Here is an 18,296-nt window from a genome sequence, read left to right as displayed (position 1 = left end):
AGAGTTCTTAATGGTCCAACTCACATCCGTACGTGATTATATGGACCTTTGTTGGCAAAGTAATGTCTCTGCTTTTTAATATGCTGTCTAGGTTAGTCATAGCTTTTCTTCCAAGGAGCAAGCGTCTTTTAATTTCATGGCTGCAGTTGCCATCTGCAGTGATTTTGTTCCCCAAGAAAAGAAAAAGTCTGTCACTGTTTCCACTGTTTCCCCATCTATTTGCCATGAGGTGATGGGACCAGATGCCATGATCTTAGTTTTCTGAATGTTGAGCTTTAAGCCAGCTTTTTCACTCTCCTCTTTCATCTTCATCAGGAGGCTCTTTAGTTCTGCTTCGCTTTCTGCCACAAGGAGTGTCAACTACCATATACGAGGTTACTGATATTTCTCCTGGCAATCTTGATTCCAGCTTGTGCTTCATCCAGTCCAGCATTTCTCATGATGGAAAGAGGAGAGTGAAAAAGTTGGCTTAAAGCTCAACATTCGGAAAACTAAGATCATAGCATCTGGTCCCATCACTTCATGGCAGATAGATGGCGAAACAGTGGAAACAGTGGCTGACTTTATTTTTCTGGGCTCCAAAATTACTGCAGATGGTGACTGCAGCAATGAAAAGATGCTTACTCCTTGGAAGGAAAGTTATGACCAAGACAGCATATTAAAAAGCTGTTATCATTATCATTAAAAAGTCATCATTAAAAAGTCTATGACTTTTAATATGCTGTCTATGACTAGACAGCATATTAAAAAGCAGAGACATTACTTTGCCAACAAAGGTCCATCTAGTCAAGGCTATGGTTTTTCCTGCGGTCATGTATGTACGTGAGCGTTGGACTATAAAGAAAGCTGAGCGCCGAAGAATTGATGCTTTTGAACTGTGGTGTTGAAGAAGACTCTTGAGAGTCCCCTGGACTGCAAGGAGATCCAACCAGTCCATCCTAAAGGAGATCAGTCCTGGGTGTTCATTGGAGGGACTAATGTTGAAGCTGAAACTCCAATACTTTGGCCACCTGATGTGAAGAGCTGACTCATTTGAAAAGACCCTGATGCTGGGAAAGATTGAAGGCAGGAGAAGGGGACGACAGAGGATGAGATGGTTGTATGGCATCATCGACTCGATGGAGATGGGTTTGGGTGAACTCCGGGAGTTGGTGATGGACAAGGAGGCCCAGCGTGCTGCAGTTCATAGGGTCGCAAAGAGTCGGACATGACTGAGCGACTGAACTGATATGACTCTGCATATAAGTTAAACAAGCAGGATGACAATATACAGCCTTAGCATACTCCTTTCCCATTTTGGAACCACTCCATTATCCCATGTCCAGTTGTAACTGTTGTTTCTTGACCAGCCTACAGATTTCTCAGGAGGTGGGTCAGGTGGTCTGGTATTCCCATCTCTTGAAGAATTTTCCAGTTTGTTGTGATCCACACAGTCAAAGGCTTTGGTGTAGTCAATGAAGCAAAAGTAGATGTTTTCTGGAATTCTCTCGCTTTTTTGATGATCCAACAGAATTTGTCAATTTGATCTCTGGTTCCTCTGCCTTTTCTAAATTCAGCTTGAACATCTGGAAGTTCTCAGTTCACATACTGTTGAAGCTTGGCTTGGAGAATTTTGAGCATTCCTTTGCTAGTGTATGAGATGACTGCCAATTGTGTGGCAGTTTGAGCATTCTTTGGCATTGCCTTTCTTTGAGATTGGAACGGAAACTGACCTTTTCCAGTCCTGTGGCCACTACAGAGTTTTCCAAATTTGCTGGCATATTGAGTGAGGCACTTTCACAGCATCATCTTTTAGGAGTTGAAATAGCTCAGCTGGAATTCCATCACCTCCACTAGCTTTGTTTGTAGTGATGGTTACTAAGGCCCACTTGACTTCACATTCTAGGATGTCTGGCTCTAGGTGAGTGATCACAGCATCATGGTTATCTGAGTCATTAGGATCTCTTTTGTACAGTTCTGTGTATTCTTGCCACCTCTTCTTATCTTCTGCTTCTGTTAGGTCCATACCATTAGAAAATATGAATGAGGTATGAACTTCTATCTGGTAATAATGTATCAATATTGGTTCATTAATTACAGCAAATCATCCCTACTGGTGTAAAACACTAGTAACACAGGAAGCAGGGTGGTGACGGGGATATGGAACCCTCTGAACTTTGTGCCCCAGTTTTCTGTAAATCTAAAACTAGTCTGAAAAAATCAAAAGTCTATTAATTAAGTAATTAATTTAAATAAATAAAATTTTAAAAACAACAACAACTAACCCCTGATGGTCCCGACTGTCCCCCTAGGTCCCTCAGCTCTCCCTTTGTAGGACAGGGAAGGTCTTCTGAGGCTAAAACACAAGACTCAGAGCGGGGGAAGCTGACCCAAAGGGGCCAGAGGCCTGTGTGAGCTGAGGCCGGGCAGGCCTGTCCTTGCGTGCTGCAGCACCGGCGCCGGTCACCTGTGCGCACCTGGGAGGGGTGCACCATCCGCGAGGCGCCCAAGAGCAAGCGGGGCTCGACGCCCCACCCCCAACAGCTGTCCGGATAAACAGGGCGGGCTGTGAGGTTGCCGGCCTGGGGCTCCCCGCGGCCAGCCGGGCAAGGAGGGGTCGCAGGGTCCCTCCCCCGCAGAGGCGCAAACCCCGGGACGCCCAAGGACCCCCCAGGACGGAGGTCTCGGGTACCGCCCTGTGGGGGCGCCCTGTTCCCCAGACACTGGCGCCCGGGCCACAGAGACCTCCGAGGGCTCAGGTCCCCGGGGACCCCCGAGGGGGGCAGCGGGGCTGGGGAGTCGTCGTCCCTGAGCACCGAGGCCTCCGTGTGCCGGCCTGGAAATAAGGCCCACGGTCGGGCCCAGGGCGGAAGCCTGAAGAGAGGCAACGCCGACGAGAGACACCTGCACAACCGCGCGCGAGGTGCCCTCGCGAGAATCTCCGGCTTCCGGTGCCTCCCCGCCAACCCCAGAGCGCGCGTGTGCACACGGCCCGGCGCGCGCTCCGGGACCCGCTCCCGCGCGCGCCTCGGTCCTCGCGCGCCCCCTGGCGCCCGGCGGCCGGCCCTGTGGGCGGCGCGCGCCGGCCCCGAGCGCGGAGAGCAGCGCCCCCGCGTGGACACGCGCCGCCTTCGCCCGCGCGGAGGGCCGCCGCTCACGTGGATGCCACTCCCCCGGTCCACCGGCCGCTGAGCCCGCGCGGACCCCTGCAATACGCGAGCGGCCGGAGAGCGAGCGCGCCAGCCTGGGGTGTTCTGCAGGCGGCAGAACGGACGCGTGAGAGCCCCTGGAGGACCTCCTGGCGCCTGTGACCGTCAGTGCCCCGGCCTGGTCCCCCCCTAGGCCGCCCGGGCATCACGCGGGGCCCTGGGTGTCGCCTGCCGTCCCTGTAGAGCAACGACCGCGGCACACGGGCCGGGGGACGGGGGTCCGGGGGCAGGGACCCGCCCCAGCCAGGCGGGACTGGCCACGCGTTCCGACCTCTGGTTACAGGGCCGGTTTCTGCACGCGTCCTCCTGGGCAGTGCGCCCCCGACCCCGGCCAGGGACGTCCCCAAGGGAGAGGAGACCCCACACCCACCCACCAACCCCCGCCAGCACCGACGCGCCCAGGCCAGCCCTTCCAGAAGGCAGGGCGCACAGGGACCCACCCCTCCAGAAGAGGGGCGCACCGGGACTTACCTCTCCAGAGGCAGGGAGCGCCTGGGGTTGACCTCTCCAGAACGGAGTGCACTGGGGTCGAGCCCTCCAGAAAGTGGTCTGCGCAGCGCCCCGCCCCCCTCCCCGCACATGCTCCACGCGCCCCTCCCCGGTGCACCCCCCAAGGGCGCACACCTGTCCCTGTCCCGGGCGGGATGGGCAGGGCCTGCACAAGTCTGGGCACCAGCCCTCGGGGATGGCCAGGGAAACAGGGTGGGAGAGAGGGGCGGCCGGGTGGGGCGATCTGCCACGACCCGGGCAGCTCTCCAAGGGCTAATTCAAGGGCAGGGCTCCGGGTCACTGGCTGGGTGTGTGTGTCAGGTTGAAAGAACACACAGGGTATCTCTGTGTTCCCTAGATTTAGCACTTCGGTGTTTGCACAGAGGGCGGGAGCCTTGCTCCCTCAGCACCTGCTGCTCCCCAGGCTGCCCCAGGGTGACAGCACCCGGCCGGGCCCACTGGGCAGAGGGGCTCGCCCGGCGCAGAGAGAGGGCCTTGCTGACTGCAGCCACGTGGGGAGCCAAGGGGCTACTGGCCGGCTCCCCAGACTGAGCCCAGCGCTTGCTGGTGATGACCCTGCACTGCACTCCGGAGGTGCGGGGCCTGGGAGCTCAACCACCCCCTTACAGGGGCGACTTTGGCAAATTTCTGCACCTGTTCCCCCCAAGACAAAAACGAGACCTGCGGCACCCATCGGGCCACGTCCTCAGCAGCTCCTAACCCGAGAAGCACCAGGCTTCCGCAGACGGGCCTTCAGCAGGGGCAGCCCCTGCGATCCGCGGGGCTCTTCTCCCCACCCCGCACCCGCTCTCCGCCCTGTTAGGCCAGCGCCGTGCCCTGTGCTCAGTCCCCCCCCACCCCCCCGGACACCCGGGAACGTGAATGGCCTCCCTCTGCGGCCCCAGAGAAGGAGCCGAGTCAGTGACTCTGCTCTGTGCAGGATGAGCTCCGGGGCCAGGTGACCCAGGGCCAAACACCAGCCCCCCGGGCACTGCGTGACCTGGAGCAGGTGGCTCACCCTCTCTGCTCAGCGTCCCCAAGTATAACATGGGGTTCATGATGCCCACCTCACAGGGTCATTGTGAGAAGTAAGTGATTCATGGCATCAGATATATAGGACAGGACTTGACACTTGACAGGTAGGTGGGGGCAGCTGTCCTTACACCACGTCACTAACTCAGGGATGCACACTGAGCCAGGGGCCAGGACCCAGTGACCAGGATGAGGGTAATGTGTGTTTCCCTGGTGAACAGTTTCAGTCAAGTTCAAAGAGAAGACTCAGGAGGCCAGTGGTTACCCCAAGTGGTGCTTTAACAGGATCCCTAAGGAATAATACTGATGCCCCCACAGAACACACCCCAAGGCTTCTTTGGCCTTTTCAGGACCCCTGGCAGGCCCACCCTCAGGGAACCCAGGCTGTTCAACACTCCCCTGTCACCTTGAAATTCATCATCACTGTACCTTTGGACTTGGGTTTGCTAAGTGAAGTCCTGTGTGGATGTGAGAGTTGGACTATATTCCTGTATGTATAGCCAGTAGTCATGTATGGATGTGAGAGTCAGACTTTTGTTACGAAAGCTGAGCACCAAAGAATTGATGCTTTAAAAAAAAAAAAAAAAAAAGAATTGATGCTTTTGAACTGTGGTGTTGGAGAAGACTCTTGAGAGTCCCTTGGACTGCAAGGAGATCCAACCAGTCCATGCTAAAAGAAATCAGTCCTGAATATTTGTTGAAAGGACTGATGCTGAAGCTGAAACTCCAATACTTTGGTCACCTGATGCGAAGAGCTGACTCACTGGAAAAGATCCTGATGCTGGGAAAGATTGAAGGGAGGAGAAGGGGACGACAGGATGAGATGGTTGGATAGCATCACCGACTCAATGGACATGAGTTTGCATAAACTCCGGGAGTTGGTGATGGACAGGGAGGCCTGGCGTGCTGTGATTCATGGGGTTGCAAAGAGTCGGACACAACTGAGCAACTGAACTGAAGTCCTACGGGACAAGGGTGTGTGTGTGGACAGGAGGTGCCCACGACATGCATTCATACATGTCCCCTATCCCCCGTTCATACACAGCATGGAATCCCAGTGCCCCATGCACAGGACGCCCTCAAGACTCAGAGCAAGTGCAGGGGAGCGTGTTACACCTATGACCCCAGAGCCCCGAGGCCATGCTTTCCACTCAGACCACAACTTGCTTCGTACACAGAAAGAAGGCAATGGCATTCTAAGAGCCACATGTGACCAGGAACCCTGTCTGCCTTTCTGACCTCCAGGGATTCACATGGGAAACTTGTAATTTGCTCACACAAAATGTGTTGTTTTAGATGATTAAAAATTATCTACAAATGGTATCCATTTAGATGAAGGTGGGGGAGCACAGGAGAGGCCCTTTTGGTCCTAAGTGCTGAGTCCTGGCACCTAATTTTAAAATCCACAGTACTCTTGACGGATGTAAAGTCCTGTCATTTCGGAAGCCCAAGACCTCCGACTGAAGCTGTCGTGTCGAGATGCCCAAAGCACAGTTCCCAGGGCTGGAGTCAGCGTCTTCCTGGTTCAGACCCCGCTGCCAGCGCCGGACCCCTGCAGAGTGACTTAGACACCCTGAAGTCATCCCCAGAGGATGCCGAGGTCTCAGCTGAGCCGGTGCGTGGCAAGCCCGGCAACACCCAACACACACCCTCCCCGCTATGGCCCGACTGAGCTGAAACCAGCTGAACTCACATCTTCCGGATCTGAACACCTGTAGATATCGGACAAACCTCTGTGAAAAAGTCCCTGGAGTTCTGAAACCTGTGTGTGGCTACGAACTATAAAACCCTGTCTTTGAAATTACCCATTTTGGTGAATGAGGCAACAACTTATATATCCATTCCAACTCACCATCTGAAATGTGGTATAAAAAATGAATTTATCTGCAAGGTGGCTCAGATGATAAAGAATGTGCCTGCAATGCAGAAGACCCAGGTTCAATCCCTGGGAAGGGAAGATCCCTTGGGGAAGGGAATGGCAACCCACTCCAGTATTCTTGCCTGGAGAATTCCATGGAGAGAGGAGCCTGGTGGGTTGCATGGGGTGTCAAAGAGTCAACACTTTCACCTTCAGGGGAAAAAATGTTTGAATTTTGGTAACATGTATCTATTGTCAAGTTTAAGAAAACTGACTTTCATTAAAAATTAAGCCAGAAATCATGTTTCATATTTCAGCCTTAAGCTTTGAACTTCTGATTTGGCCACGGGATAGGTCTTATTTCTGTAATTCCTTCCAATGAGGCAGGTAATGATCACCTGTGTCAAGTGCTTTAAATGCATTACAGCTGTTTCTGAGGTCAACTAAACTTCTCTGCAGAAGTTTAACCTAACAGAAGCAGAAGATGTTAAGAAGAGGTGGCAGGAATACACAGAACTATACAAAAAAAAGATCTTAATGACTCAGATAACCACGATGGTGTGATCACTCACCTAGAGTCAGACATCCTGGAATGTGAAGTCAAGTGGGCCTTCGGAAGCATCACTACAAACAAAGCTAGTGGAGGTGATGGAATTCCTCCACTGGTTCAGCGGGGTCTGAACCAGTTGAATTATTTCAAATCCTAAAAGATGATGCAGTGAAAATGCTGCACTCAATATGCCAGCAAATTTGGAAAACTGAGCAATGGCCACAGGACTGGAAAAGGTCAGTTTTCATTCCAGTCCCAAAGAAGGGCAATGCCAAAGAACGTTCAAACTACCACACAATTGCACTCATCTCAAACACTAGCAAAGAAATGCTCAAAATTCTCCAAGCTAGGCTTCAACAGTACGTGAACCAGGAACTTCCAGATGTTCAAGCTGGATTTAGAAAAGGCAAAGGAAACGGAAATCAAATTGCCAACATCCACTGGATCATTGAAAAAGCAAGAGAGTTCCAGAAAAACATCTACTTCTGCTTCACTGACTATGCAAAGCCTTTGACTGTTGATCACAACAAATTGTGGGAAATTCTTCAAGAGATGGGAATACCAGACCACCTGACCTGCCTCTTGAGATATCTCTATGCAGGTCAGGAAGCAACAGTTAGAACTGGACATGGAACAACAGACTGGTTCCAAATAGGAAAAGGAGTACATCAAGGCTGTATATTGTCACCCTGCTTATTTAACTTATATGCAGAGTACATCATGAGAAACGCTGGGCTGGAGGAAGCATAAGCTGGAATCAAGATTGTGGGAGAAATATCAATAACCTCAGATATGCAGATGATACCACCCTTACAACAGAAAGTGAAGAGGAACTAAAGAGCCTCTTGATGAAAGTGAAAGAGGAGAGTGAAAAAGTTGGCTTAAAACTCAACATTCAGAAAACTAAGATCATGGCATCCAGTCCCATCACTTCATGGGAAGTAGATGGGGAAACAGTGGAAGCAGTGACAGACTTTCTCTTCTTGGGCTCCAAAATCACTGCAGATGGTGACTGCAGCCATGAAATTAAAAGACGCTTGCTCCTTGGAAGAAAAACTACGACCAACCTAGACAGCATATTAAAAAGCAGAGACATTCAGTTTGCCGACAAAAGTCCATCTAGTCAAAGCTATGATTTTTCCAATTGTCATGTATGGATGTGTGAGTTGGACCATAAATAAATCCGAGTGCTAAAGAGTTGATGCTTTTGAACTGTGGTGTTGGAGAAGATTCTTGAGAATCCTTTGGACTGCAAGGAGATCAAACCAGTCAATCCTAAAGGAAATCAGTCCTGAATATTCATTGGAAAGACTGATGCTGAAGCTGAAGCTCCAATACTTTGGCCATCTGATGTGTAGAACTGACTCATTTGAAAAGACCCTGATGCTGAGAAACACTGAAGGTAGAAGGGGACGACAGAGGATGAGATGGCTGGATGGCATCACCGACTCGATGGACATGGGTTTGAGCAAACTCCAGGAGTTGGTGATGGACAGGGAGGCCTGGCGTGCTACATTCCATGGGGTCACAAAAGGTTGGCCATGACTGAGCAACTGAACTAACTGACTGTAACTTCTCTACATGACTGGAAATTTGTTTTTTTTAAAAAAATGCGATTTTCTAATTATAAAAATTGCTTTTTAAAAAATCAGTCTCTATTTCAAACTCATCAGTAGGTGTCTGAAAATGGAGAATAATTCTTCTTCCTTCCTGAGCAAGTTTTCCATCAGTCAAGATGGGCAGGACCCAAGAACAGCATGGCTGCCCCACTGACCCAGAATGACACGAGGGCTCCATCACCACCAGGGCAAGGTCACTCCCTGTCCTTTAATCTTCCAAGGACCACTGACATTATTAGAGCAAGCTTCAACACATTTGCCTACAGCCTTCTTCAGGTCAATCCTTGGACTACAGGAGTGACAGTGATGGAGGAGGAGGTGGGATGAACTGCCTGCCTGCCTGATGCTTAAGAGAGGGCCAGCCAGAGCAGAGCGTGCTGGCCGGCCACCCCACTTCTCATCACGGGCAGAAAGGCAGCCTGACTCCATCCACCTTGGTGGGGCGGCCTCACGGACGGGGCGAGCCGCAAGTCTCGGGAGTCGTACAATCCTGGAGTCACACGTAAAAGCCCAGCCCTGCACTGGGTCCTGCAGCTAATGAGTCTCGTATTTCCCTGAGTTCCTCACCTGAATTCCTAACTCCTTTCATTGGTTTCATTTTATTTTTCCCATGTCTGCTTAAAAGTAAAATCAAAGTGGTTCTATTGGGATTTTTAAAGTCCATTCCTGCAAACTGCTTCCCCAAGTGGCTACCAATCCCCCAGGAACCCGCGCCGGGAGGCCACCTCAGGGCAGGACCCACGGTCGAGCGGGGCTGCCTGCCCTTCCCCGGTGAGCCCTCCTGGTTCCCGGAAGGGCAACCCGGACGATGGGAGGTTTGCTTCCCCAGGGTCCAGAGACCCAGAGACGAAGTCCTGGCAGCAGGCGCTGCCAGCGGCCTCACACACGCTCGGTGACCCGCTGCTCCTGGGTCCCAGCCCAGCACAAGCCCTCGGCCCAGCAGGCCTCCCTGAATTCCCAAGTGAATTCAAGCACAGGGAGCCGTGCAGAGGCCGTGCTCCCTGGCGGACAGCAGTGATGCTCAGCCTTGCTATCCACACGCACACTGCTCCCCAAGTTCCTGACCTCACTAAAGCCCCCACACAGCACTGAGCCGCAGTCTGCTCCCAACAGAGTTCGGCCTCGGGTAGCATCTGGATGACACCCTGTCGCCTCCCCCACTGAGGTCTCTTGGATGCTAGGAACTACTTTGCCTCCAAAGAGAAGATACCAACTCTGACAAAAGGTGATGACTAGGGCAGGCTCGACTGTTAGGAAATCTCATCGGGGTCGACCTATGGAAGGTGAAGTTCCCCTGGGCACAGGACTCACCTGCCTTACTCCTAAAATACATCCAGAAAGTCAGCAAGGAATGCTATCGGTTTGCACGAAGGTCTCAAGGACTTCCCGACGTCTCGCTGGAAACACCTGCAAGATGGAAATCTGGTCCACTGTTACTCCAACATACCTGGAACCAACGGAGCCAACAACTAGCAGGGCTTAAGAGGTCACCCTCACGTTCAGCACAGGGACAGCTCCCCAAACACTCTCCCAGCTCAAACCGGACGCTCAACAAGGACAATACTGCCAGAGCTCTTCATCACGCCAAGAGTCCCCTGAAGGGAGTCTGTCCTAGAACGCATGCGGCATCTTACATTATCAGAGTAACACCTCTTGAGCAGAAGGGTAGCTCCCTAATTGGAGGGCAGAATTTTTGCTAAAAGTTATGCATTTTATTTGAATATGCAAGAGGAAAAAAAAAAAGATCTTTTCATGTTGCTGTGACAGCAGATACTGTTGCTTGGGATCCAGTGAGGTTAAAACCTGACTTAGTAGAAAATCCAACAGGGCAGACAGCACCCACGGAGAGTGCAGAAGTCACGAAAGTGGTGTGGGGTTTAGACGGTTTGGGATAAAGGAAATCAGGGCCCCTCCATGAGCCACGCACATCCCTGGAGCCGATGGCTTAATAAAATTTCAGTCAAAATCCATCTCCATCTGCATTTTAGAGGTTTTGCTTATACAGTTATTTTCAAAGTGGAAAAACGTAGTTCATAGACTAATGCCCAAAACAGCCGCATCTAAATACACACAGTGGCAAGAAGACACTGAACCATGAGGCGTGTCGTCCTCGTGGCAGGAAGGCCACGTGTAACTCCCACGGGCACGTCTCTCCTCTCTGCACGCGGAACGGCAGCGAGACGGCCTGTGGCATGAGAGGTGGGAAGTGCCAGCGCCCTGGTGAGCGGAGGCTTCCCTGTGCTGGAGCTGCCTGCGCATCTCCCGTCTCTCCTGCCCCAACTGCAGCGGCTGCGCCCCTTTCCTGACCAACACCAGCCTTCTGGAGCCTTAGCCACCCAGCGCAACAGGCAGGGAAAAGTCCATGAGGATAACATGTGCCTCAGGTACCAACAGAGTCTGAGAACATCGCAATGGACTCAGCCTTCTGTTTAACACATGCCTGGCAGAGAGGCCTAAAGGAGCAACTGTTTTTTCAGTATGTTAGATTCAAAATTCAGTATGTTAGAATCAAAAATACTACTGAAATGTTCATGGACTTCTGGATGTTCTCAACTTATTTAAGGACTAAATCAGTATTTTTAGTGCAAAGATTAGAGTAAGTTGTGATGCGTAACACAACCCAACACCACCATCCTGCTCTCTGCCAGGCTGCCTGTCCTTGGACAAGTTATGAAAGAAATCCGCTGAGAAGTCCCCTTCCCAGAAGGCTCCCAGGTACTACGTTGCTGGGGCTGACACAGCTCCTAAATCTGCAGACGCCAGCACGGACACAGCCATTTCACCAGGGCCCAGCTCAGTGATGCTCAGAAAAAAGCCTGCAGCACAATTTTCTGAGCTGTAAAAAGATCTTCGGCCAGTGAGGGGAGCCATTGGTTTGGTCTGTGAGTGGCTCTAAATGCTGGTGTGGTTCAGATTCTCAAGTTCCTCACTCTCTGAAGACTGTCTATTTCTTAACTGCAAGATGCCCACAGATGATGAAAAAGAGATGAAAAGTGGGGTAGTTACAGTAACTACACGCCTAACATCACTATAAAGACACACTTTTTTATACAATTATTTTTAATTGAACTTGAAGATGTTTATTGCGTTCTAGTTTTGGTGGGAAAAAAAGGTCACATACGTTATTTAGCACAGCCTTGTGAAATACACAAAGCGTAACTGGGGATGAGCATTTTCTCCTCCTAGTCCGTTTCTGAGGACTAAATCCTGAACTGCTTCGCTGGAGGAAGCCTTCCTGCAGTGGGTGGGCACCAAGTCTAACGTTCATTAATTTTCTCCTTTCAGTATAGGCAGCAACTCCCCATTTTCTTTCAGTTCCTAAAAATAAAGAAGGAAACAGTATCATGCAAACATATATATAGAAAATAAAAACATCTATACAATGGCAGATGGCATCTCTATCAGAGAACCCAAAGAAACACCTCACTGGATGCGAACTCCAGTCCCCCAGCACACTCAAACTAAGGGCACCGCCATAAAAACTGGCACACCATCACATTACAAAATTAGAGTTAAAAGATGTTCGAAAACCCACAGATTTTTCAGCATTAGCAAACAACAGCAACTGGAGCAAAACAGTGAAGCTTCCTATTTAAACAATAGCAATTAACAGGGAAAATGAACTTTAAGTGACTGAAGAAACATCAGGTCTACTCAGATACAATGCACACGACACCTGCTGCCCTACAGGTAGTAAAGAGGCTTCATGGTTTCAACGCAACCTGGAAAAGCCAGGCACTGGTATGTAAACTCAAAGGCCGGAAACCATTAAAAAGCTGAGGTATTCACAAAGGGTTTGTGCCTATCTTCCTCTTTCAGATCTAAAATTGGAACACAGCCATCAGGTTTAAAATGTGACGGTGGAGGATAAATAAGATTTTCTAGTCTAAAATAAACAATTTGACAGGACATTTCAGGTTATTCTTAAGCTTCATGAACATCAATCAATAAAACCACTAAAATCCACTGGCACTCTCTCTGGATTAAACCCAGACAGGCAGTTCTTGGGATCTTATACCCATTTAACAAGCAGACATCTGGCGACATCAAGAAGCCATGCACGACCTCGGAGCACACGACTCGGAGGCAGCCGGCCACGCAGCTCGATGGGTGGGTGGGTGGGCGGGCCTGACGTGGGACCGGGACCCAACAGCTCCCTGGCCGGGAGGGGGCACACCACTCCCCTAACTTCCCTGTGTTTCCTCACCTGCTGGGAGGGTGACAGGCAGTGGCGTACGGGAAGCACCTGACTCTCAGCTGATTCTGCATCCCAAACTCTGCAATGCTGCAGAGCCACTGATGTTACCTCTCTGCATCCATACTAACCTATCAACATTTTTATCCAGACATCAGCCTGGCAGTCACTCAGTCACCACATAATCCATTCACTCATCACCCATTCAACCAAACCAGCACTCACGGCTCCTGCTGAGGAAGCCAGGGGTGAGCCGTCAGCAACACAGCTAAGACTTTAAATGACATAAAGATGAAGCGCCGCCCTCTGCCAGAAGAGACCAACACAGCACATAACATCAAACCCGTTATCTTCTCACAGAACACTGTTACCAATATCACAAACTTCCAGACGTGTAAGTTCTTAGCAGGAGAACACAAGAAGTCATGTAACACACACTGTTACACACCTAAAAGAAGCTGCCCACGCAGCTCAGCTTCAGAGTGAAAAGAGACATCTTGTCTGCATCTCCCCCAGGGCTGCAGTGGCTGAGGGACAGGCCATAAACCTTCAGACAAGAACAGGCTCGGGAGTGTCTGGGCTCTGAACACTGCCTGTCTCACACAAACACAAACAGATACAGAACAACAAATGCAGACCCAGTTTTGCTGCCTCAGGGCTGTTCACAGCTACTATGTTAGACGTTTTCTTCCCTCCAGGAATGAGAGTTTACTGGGGAAATGATTCACTGGCTTCCTCAAGTGTGACATCAAACCTGGAACTCAGCAGGAGACAAAACCTGGGCAACGAAACCGCAGGACCGCAGCCCTGTGACCTGGAAAACCTGCCGGCACTCCGTGCTGAAGGCCCCCAGGGCTGGGCCAGAGCTCTTTCATGGGATGACGGCATCAAGTCAAAAACTTACAGAGGCATCAGCAACCAGACAGCAGGTTATAAGACAACCTGAGGCAGCAGCACTTACTACTTGCTTTCCACTTAAAACATCAAGGACCTGACCTCAGATAACACCCCCCAGCTGGCAAGGCAGAGGAGGGCCTGAGCCCGGGCAGCCCCGCTCACCGCCTCCATGGAGGCTGCACCCCTGCAGCCGCGCCTTCACTGCCGCCCAGGCCCCCCGCCCACACTGCCACCATCCCCCACGCTGCGGTGCCGGGGCCGGGCTCCAGGGGGGCTTCGAGGGTGGGAAAGCTGCAGCTGCCCCCTGCTGTCCTGGGCTGCTGAGGAGAGCTCCAGACACATGGGTGCTACCAGGTGGGGGGCCCTAGGTTCTGGATTTGAAATCCTACAAAGTCATGTCTGTTTAAAATTCACTTAGAATTTACTTAAAGCCAGTATCTAACAGAAGCAAAAGATATTAAGAAGAGGTGGCAAGAATACACAGAAGAACTGTACAAAAAAGATCTTAATGATTCACATAACCACGATGGTGTGATCACTCACCTAGAGCCAAACATCCTAGAATGTGAAGTCAAGTGGACCTTAGGAAGCATCACAACAAACAAAGCTAGTGGATGTGATGGAATTCCAGTTAAGCTATTTCAAATCCTAAAAGATGCTGCTGTGAAAGTGCTGCACTCAATATGCCAGGAAATTTGAAAAACTCTGCAGTGGCCACAGGACTGGAAAAGGTCAGTTTTCATTCCAATCCCAAAGAAAGGCAATGCCAAAGAATGCTCAAACTACTGCACAATTGCACTCGTCTCACACGCTAGTAAAGTAATGCTCAAAATGCTCCAAGCCAGGCTTCAATAATACATGAACCATGAACTTCCAGATGTTCAAGCTGGATGTAGAAAAGGAAGAGGAATCAGAGATCAAATTGCCAACATCCGTTGGGTCATAGAAAAAGCAAGAGAATTCCAGAAAAACATCTACTTCTGCTTTATTGATTACATAAAGTCTTTGTGTAGATTACAATAAACTATGGGAAATTCATCAACAGATGGGAATACCAGACCACCTGACCTGCCTCCTGAGAAATCTGTATGCAGGTCAAGAAGCAACAGTTAGAACCAGACATAGAAAAATGGACTGGTTCAAAATTGAGAAAGGAGTACTTCTCAAGGCTGTATATTGTCACCCTGCTTATTTAACTTATATGCAGAGTACATCATGAAAAATTCCGGGCTGATGAAGCACAAGCTGGAATCAAGATTTCAGGAAGAATGCAGATGATATGCAGATAACACCACCCATATGGCAGACAGTGAAGAGGAACTAAAGAGCCTCTTGATGAAAGTGAAAGAGGAGAGTGAAAAGGCTGGCTTGAAACTCAACATTCAGAAAACTAAGTTCATGGCATCCAGTCCCACCACTTCATGGCAAACAGATGGAGAAACAATGGAAACAGTGACAGATTTTCTTTTCTTGGGCTCCAAAATCATTTTGCGGATAGTGACTACAGTCATGAAATTAAAGGATGCTTTGCTCCCTGGAAGAAAAGCTATGACCAACATAGACAGCATACTAAAAAGCAGAGACATTACTTTGCCGACAAAGATCCATCTACTCAAAGCTATGGTTTTTCCAGTTGTTGTGTATGGATATGACAGTTGGACTATAAAGATAGCTGAGTGCCAAAGAATTGATGCTTTTGAACTGTGTTGTTACAGAAGATCCTTTAGAGTCCCTTGGACTGCAAGGAGATCAAACCAATCAATCTTACAGGAAATCAGTCCTGAATATTCATTGGAAGGACTGATGCTGAAGCTGAAACTGCAATACTTTGGCCACCTGATGCAAAGAACTGACCCCTTGGAAAAGACCCTGATGCTGGGAAAGATTGAAGGCGGGAGGAGAAGAGGACGACAGAGGATGAGATGGTTGGATGGCATCATCGACTCGATGGACATGAGTTTGAGCAAGCTCTGAGGACAGGAAGCATGGTGTGCTACAGTCCATGGGGTCGCTAAGAGTCAGACACAACCAAGCAACTGAACTGAAAGCCAGTCCAACTAGAAAATCCATCATCAAACACGCAGAAGAAACAGAGTCCTTGAAATGCACTGACAGCCTGACAGAGGCCTCCCGCTTCCCAGCATCTGAGGACCAGCGGGGGACCTGGAGACGACCTCACCCAGCCCCGAGGTCCTCAGGCCTCCGTGGCACAGGTAGCAGGGCCAGGCCAGCACTGCGCCCAGGCCCCGGCCCTCAGCCCAGCACTCTTTACTCCATCACGGAGGGCATGTGAGTAAGGCAACTGAAATGACACCAGAAAGTAATATAATTATAGCAATATAAATGTAACAGCACAGGAGAACTTCAGAAGCAGATGTAAAGCAATCATTTCTGACTGAAAAAACCTAAGATTCACAGACAAGAGGAGCCTGAAGGATACAGATACAGACTATGCAAGGAAATTCAAACTACAGACAGTGGGGAAAGAAGCTAAAACATGGAAGAACAGTACAGTGCGAGTGAATCAGGGTTGGAGCCTGGCCACACCCAGAGCTGCTCTGAGCGCCGAGTCTCTCTGCGGGCCCTAGCTGGCAGCTCCTCAGAGCCAGAGCAAAGGACCTAGTGGGTAGGAGAGGCCATACAGTGAGGGGCTGATTCTGACTGGCTCAGGTGAGAGGTAAGAGACAATATATTCTTGGCGGAGAGATGGTAGCTCTGGGCTGGAGCGGTCAGACACAAGGCCAGAAAAGGACACCAAGGACAAGTCCAGTGAAACGACAGTTTTCATACACGCTCAGGCTTTCATTCCTCCAGGCTCCCAGTGATCCCTGACCTCACCTTAACAATGTCCAGTCCTCCGACAAGCTCCCCCTTCACATACAGCTGAGGGTACGTTGGCCAATTGGAGTAAGCTTTTAATCCTTGCCGAACCTACGGAAACAACAGGAACCCTGAAATCATCCTATCAGATTAGAATAAATGACAATCCTAATGGTTAAAACTAAGACAAAAGACAAAACCTAAAACACAGAACTTACTTCTTCATCTTCCAATATATCAAATGTCTCATATTCAATCCTACAAAAAGGAGAAAACATTTTAACAAGAAATACAGTTTTAGACAAAAATTATAAACTGTATTTGGTGTTTCAAAAACAGTCAAGAAAAGTAAAACTGTTTTGTTGCTAACAAAATTTGGGGGAAAACAGAAATTATTTTACTTCTTTATCTGTCTTGTACTTGACAGAATAAGTCATCCCAAGATACAAATTTTTCTGGATTTTCTGCACTTTAGGAGGATGAAACAGCCCTGCAGCGCCCAGGGATGGAGGTTGGGAGTTCACCAGCTGGGGGACACACCCCCACCAGCTCGCCCTCTGGAAATGAGCCTTCCACAGAGCATGACTTACTTTAGAACACACATGCTATTTCCACGATGCATACAACCAGTGAAAGGGTTGTGGCTTTATGCCGTGTAGTGAACGCTACTGGTATAAATGAGTGAAAATTCAACCACATCTACTCAAGAGGATTTCATTACAAGGTGGTCAAGGAATTAGTAAGCATGTGTGACTGGATCCCTGCAGGAAGACTGTGAGTATATGTGCAATTTCAAAACCTGGCCAAAGAAAATGCCACATATGAAAAAAAGAATTTTGTTTTCCATAAAACCAAAGCCATTTTCATAGGGAAATCCTGTTTACTTAATACACAAGTTCCAAAGAAAATGGTCCATAATGCAAGAAGGAGTCAAAAAAAGAACTTGACAGGATAAATCAACAAGCATCAAGAAAGTAATGTTTGGAAGAAGAGCAAAAAAGATTAAAAAAAAGAAAAACAGAACCACACAGTGTAAGCCTCCCTTCAAGTTGAACTAAAGAGGCAGATCTCCTAATTGACACAGTATTATAAAAATACTGAGCTCTGGAACTGCCCACTGATATAAGGGATCTAAGAAGTGCGGGGCCGACAGGTACACAGGTATACTGAGTCACGGCTGCCAGTACACCTCCTCAAGTTCCCTGTAAAGGGCGCCTCCCACACCCCAATGCACACTGGGTGCTCAGCTCCTCAGGGCACAGGTGTCTTTCCTATGGAAGGAACAGACAAGAGCAAGGATGGAGGAAAGGAATAGAGCGCTAAAAGCACCCCCCCCCCCATATTCCAACAGCTCCAGCAGGATCACAGTCTTCCACGTTAACAGACCCTGGGAGGTGTTCAGCCAGCCTGGAGTCGGGAGGGTACTCTGTCCCAAAGAAGCTCCCTGCTCTGGGGGAACCGGTGCTTTCAATCCAATCCAATCCAATCCAATCCAGCTTAGACAGATACGGGACAGAAAGTAAGTGATGGAGACTTTCCACCAAATACTTAGGCTGTAATGGGCCCAGAACTGTCCCATCCTGGTCTCAGAACCCCAGGGCACTGGCCGATGCTAAGGACAGGTGGCCTGAGGGTGACTCATGGGAGA

The 18,296-nt window shown here is 49.7% G+C and overlaps 1 protein-coding gene across 1 annotated transcript in view; it reads right to left on the bottom strand.

Annotated features, from left to right (window-relative positions):
- Nucleotides 1-11,793: 11,793 nt before the first annotated feature.
- Nucleotides 11,794-18,296, bottom strand: part of GLRX3 (glutaredoxin 3) — a 31,264-nt gene continuing 24,761 nt past the window's right edge. Inside the window, exons 9-11 of the mRNA XM_043926002.1 lie at nucleotides 16,867-16,906; nucleotides 16,667-16,759; nucleotides 11,794-12,054 (exon numbers count right to left, since the gene is read on the bottom strand). Coding sequence (XP_043781937.1) covers nucleotides 12,004-12,054; nucleotides 16,667-16,759; nucleotides 16,867-16,906 — 184 coding nt within the window. The 3' untranslated portion in view covers nucleotides 11,794-12,003. The remainder of the gene's footprint in view (nucleotides 12,055-16,666; nucleotides 16,760-16,866; nucleotides 16,907-18,296) is intronic.

Source organism: Cervus elaphus, chromosome 15 (genome assembly GCF_910594005.1).
Source record: "Cervus elaphus chromosome 15, mCerEla1.1, whole genome shotgun sequence".
Classification (NCBI taxonomy): domain Eukaryota; kingdom Metazoa; phylum Chordata; class Mammalia; order Artiodactyla; family Cervidae; genus Cervus; species Cervus elaphus.
Note: the sequence above shows the minus strand (reverse complement) of the source record. Positions and strands in the feature narration are given on the sequence as shown.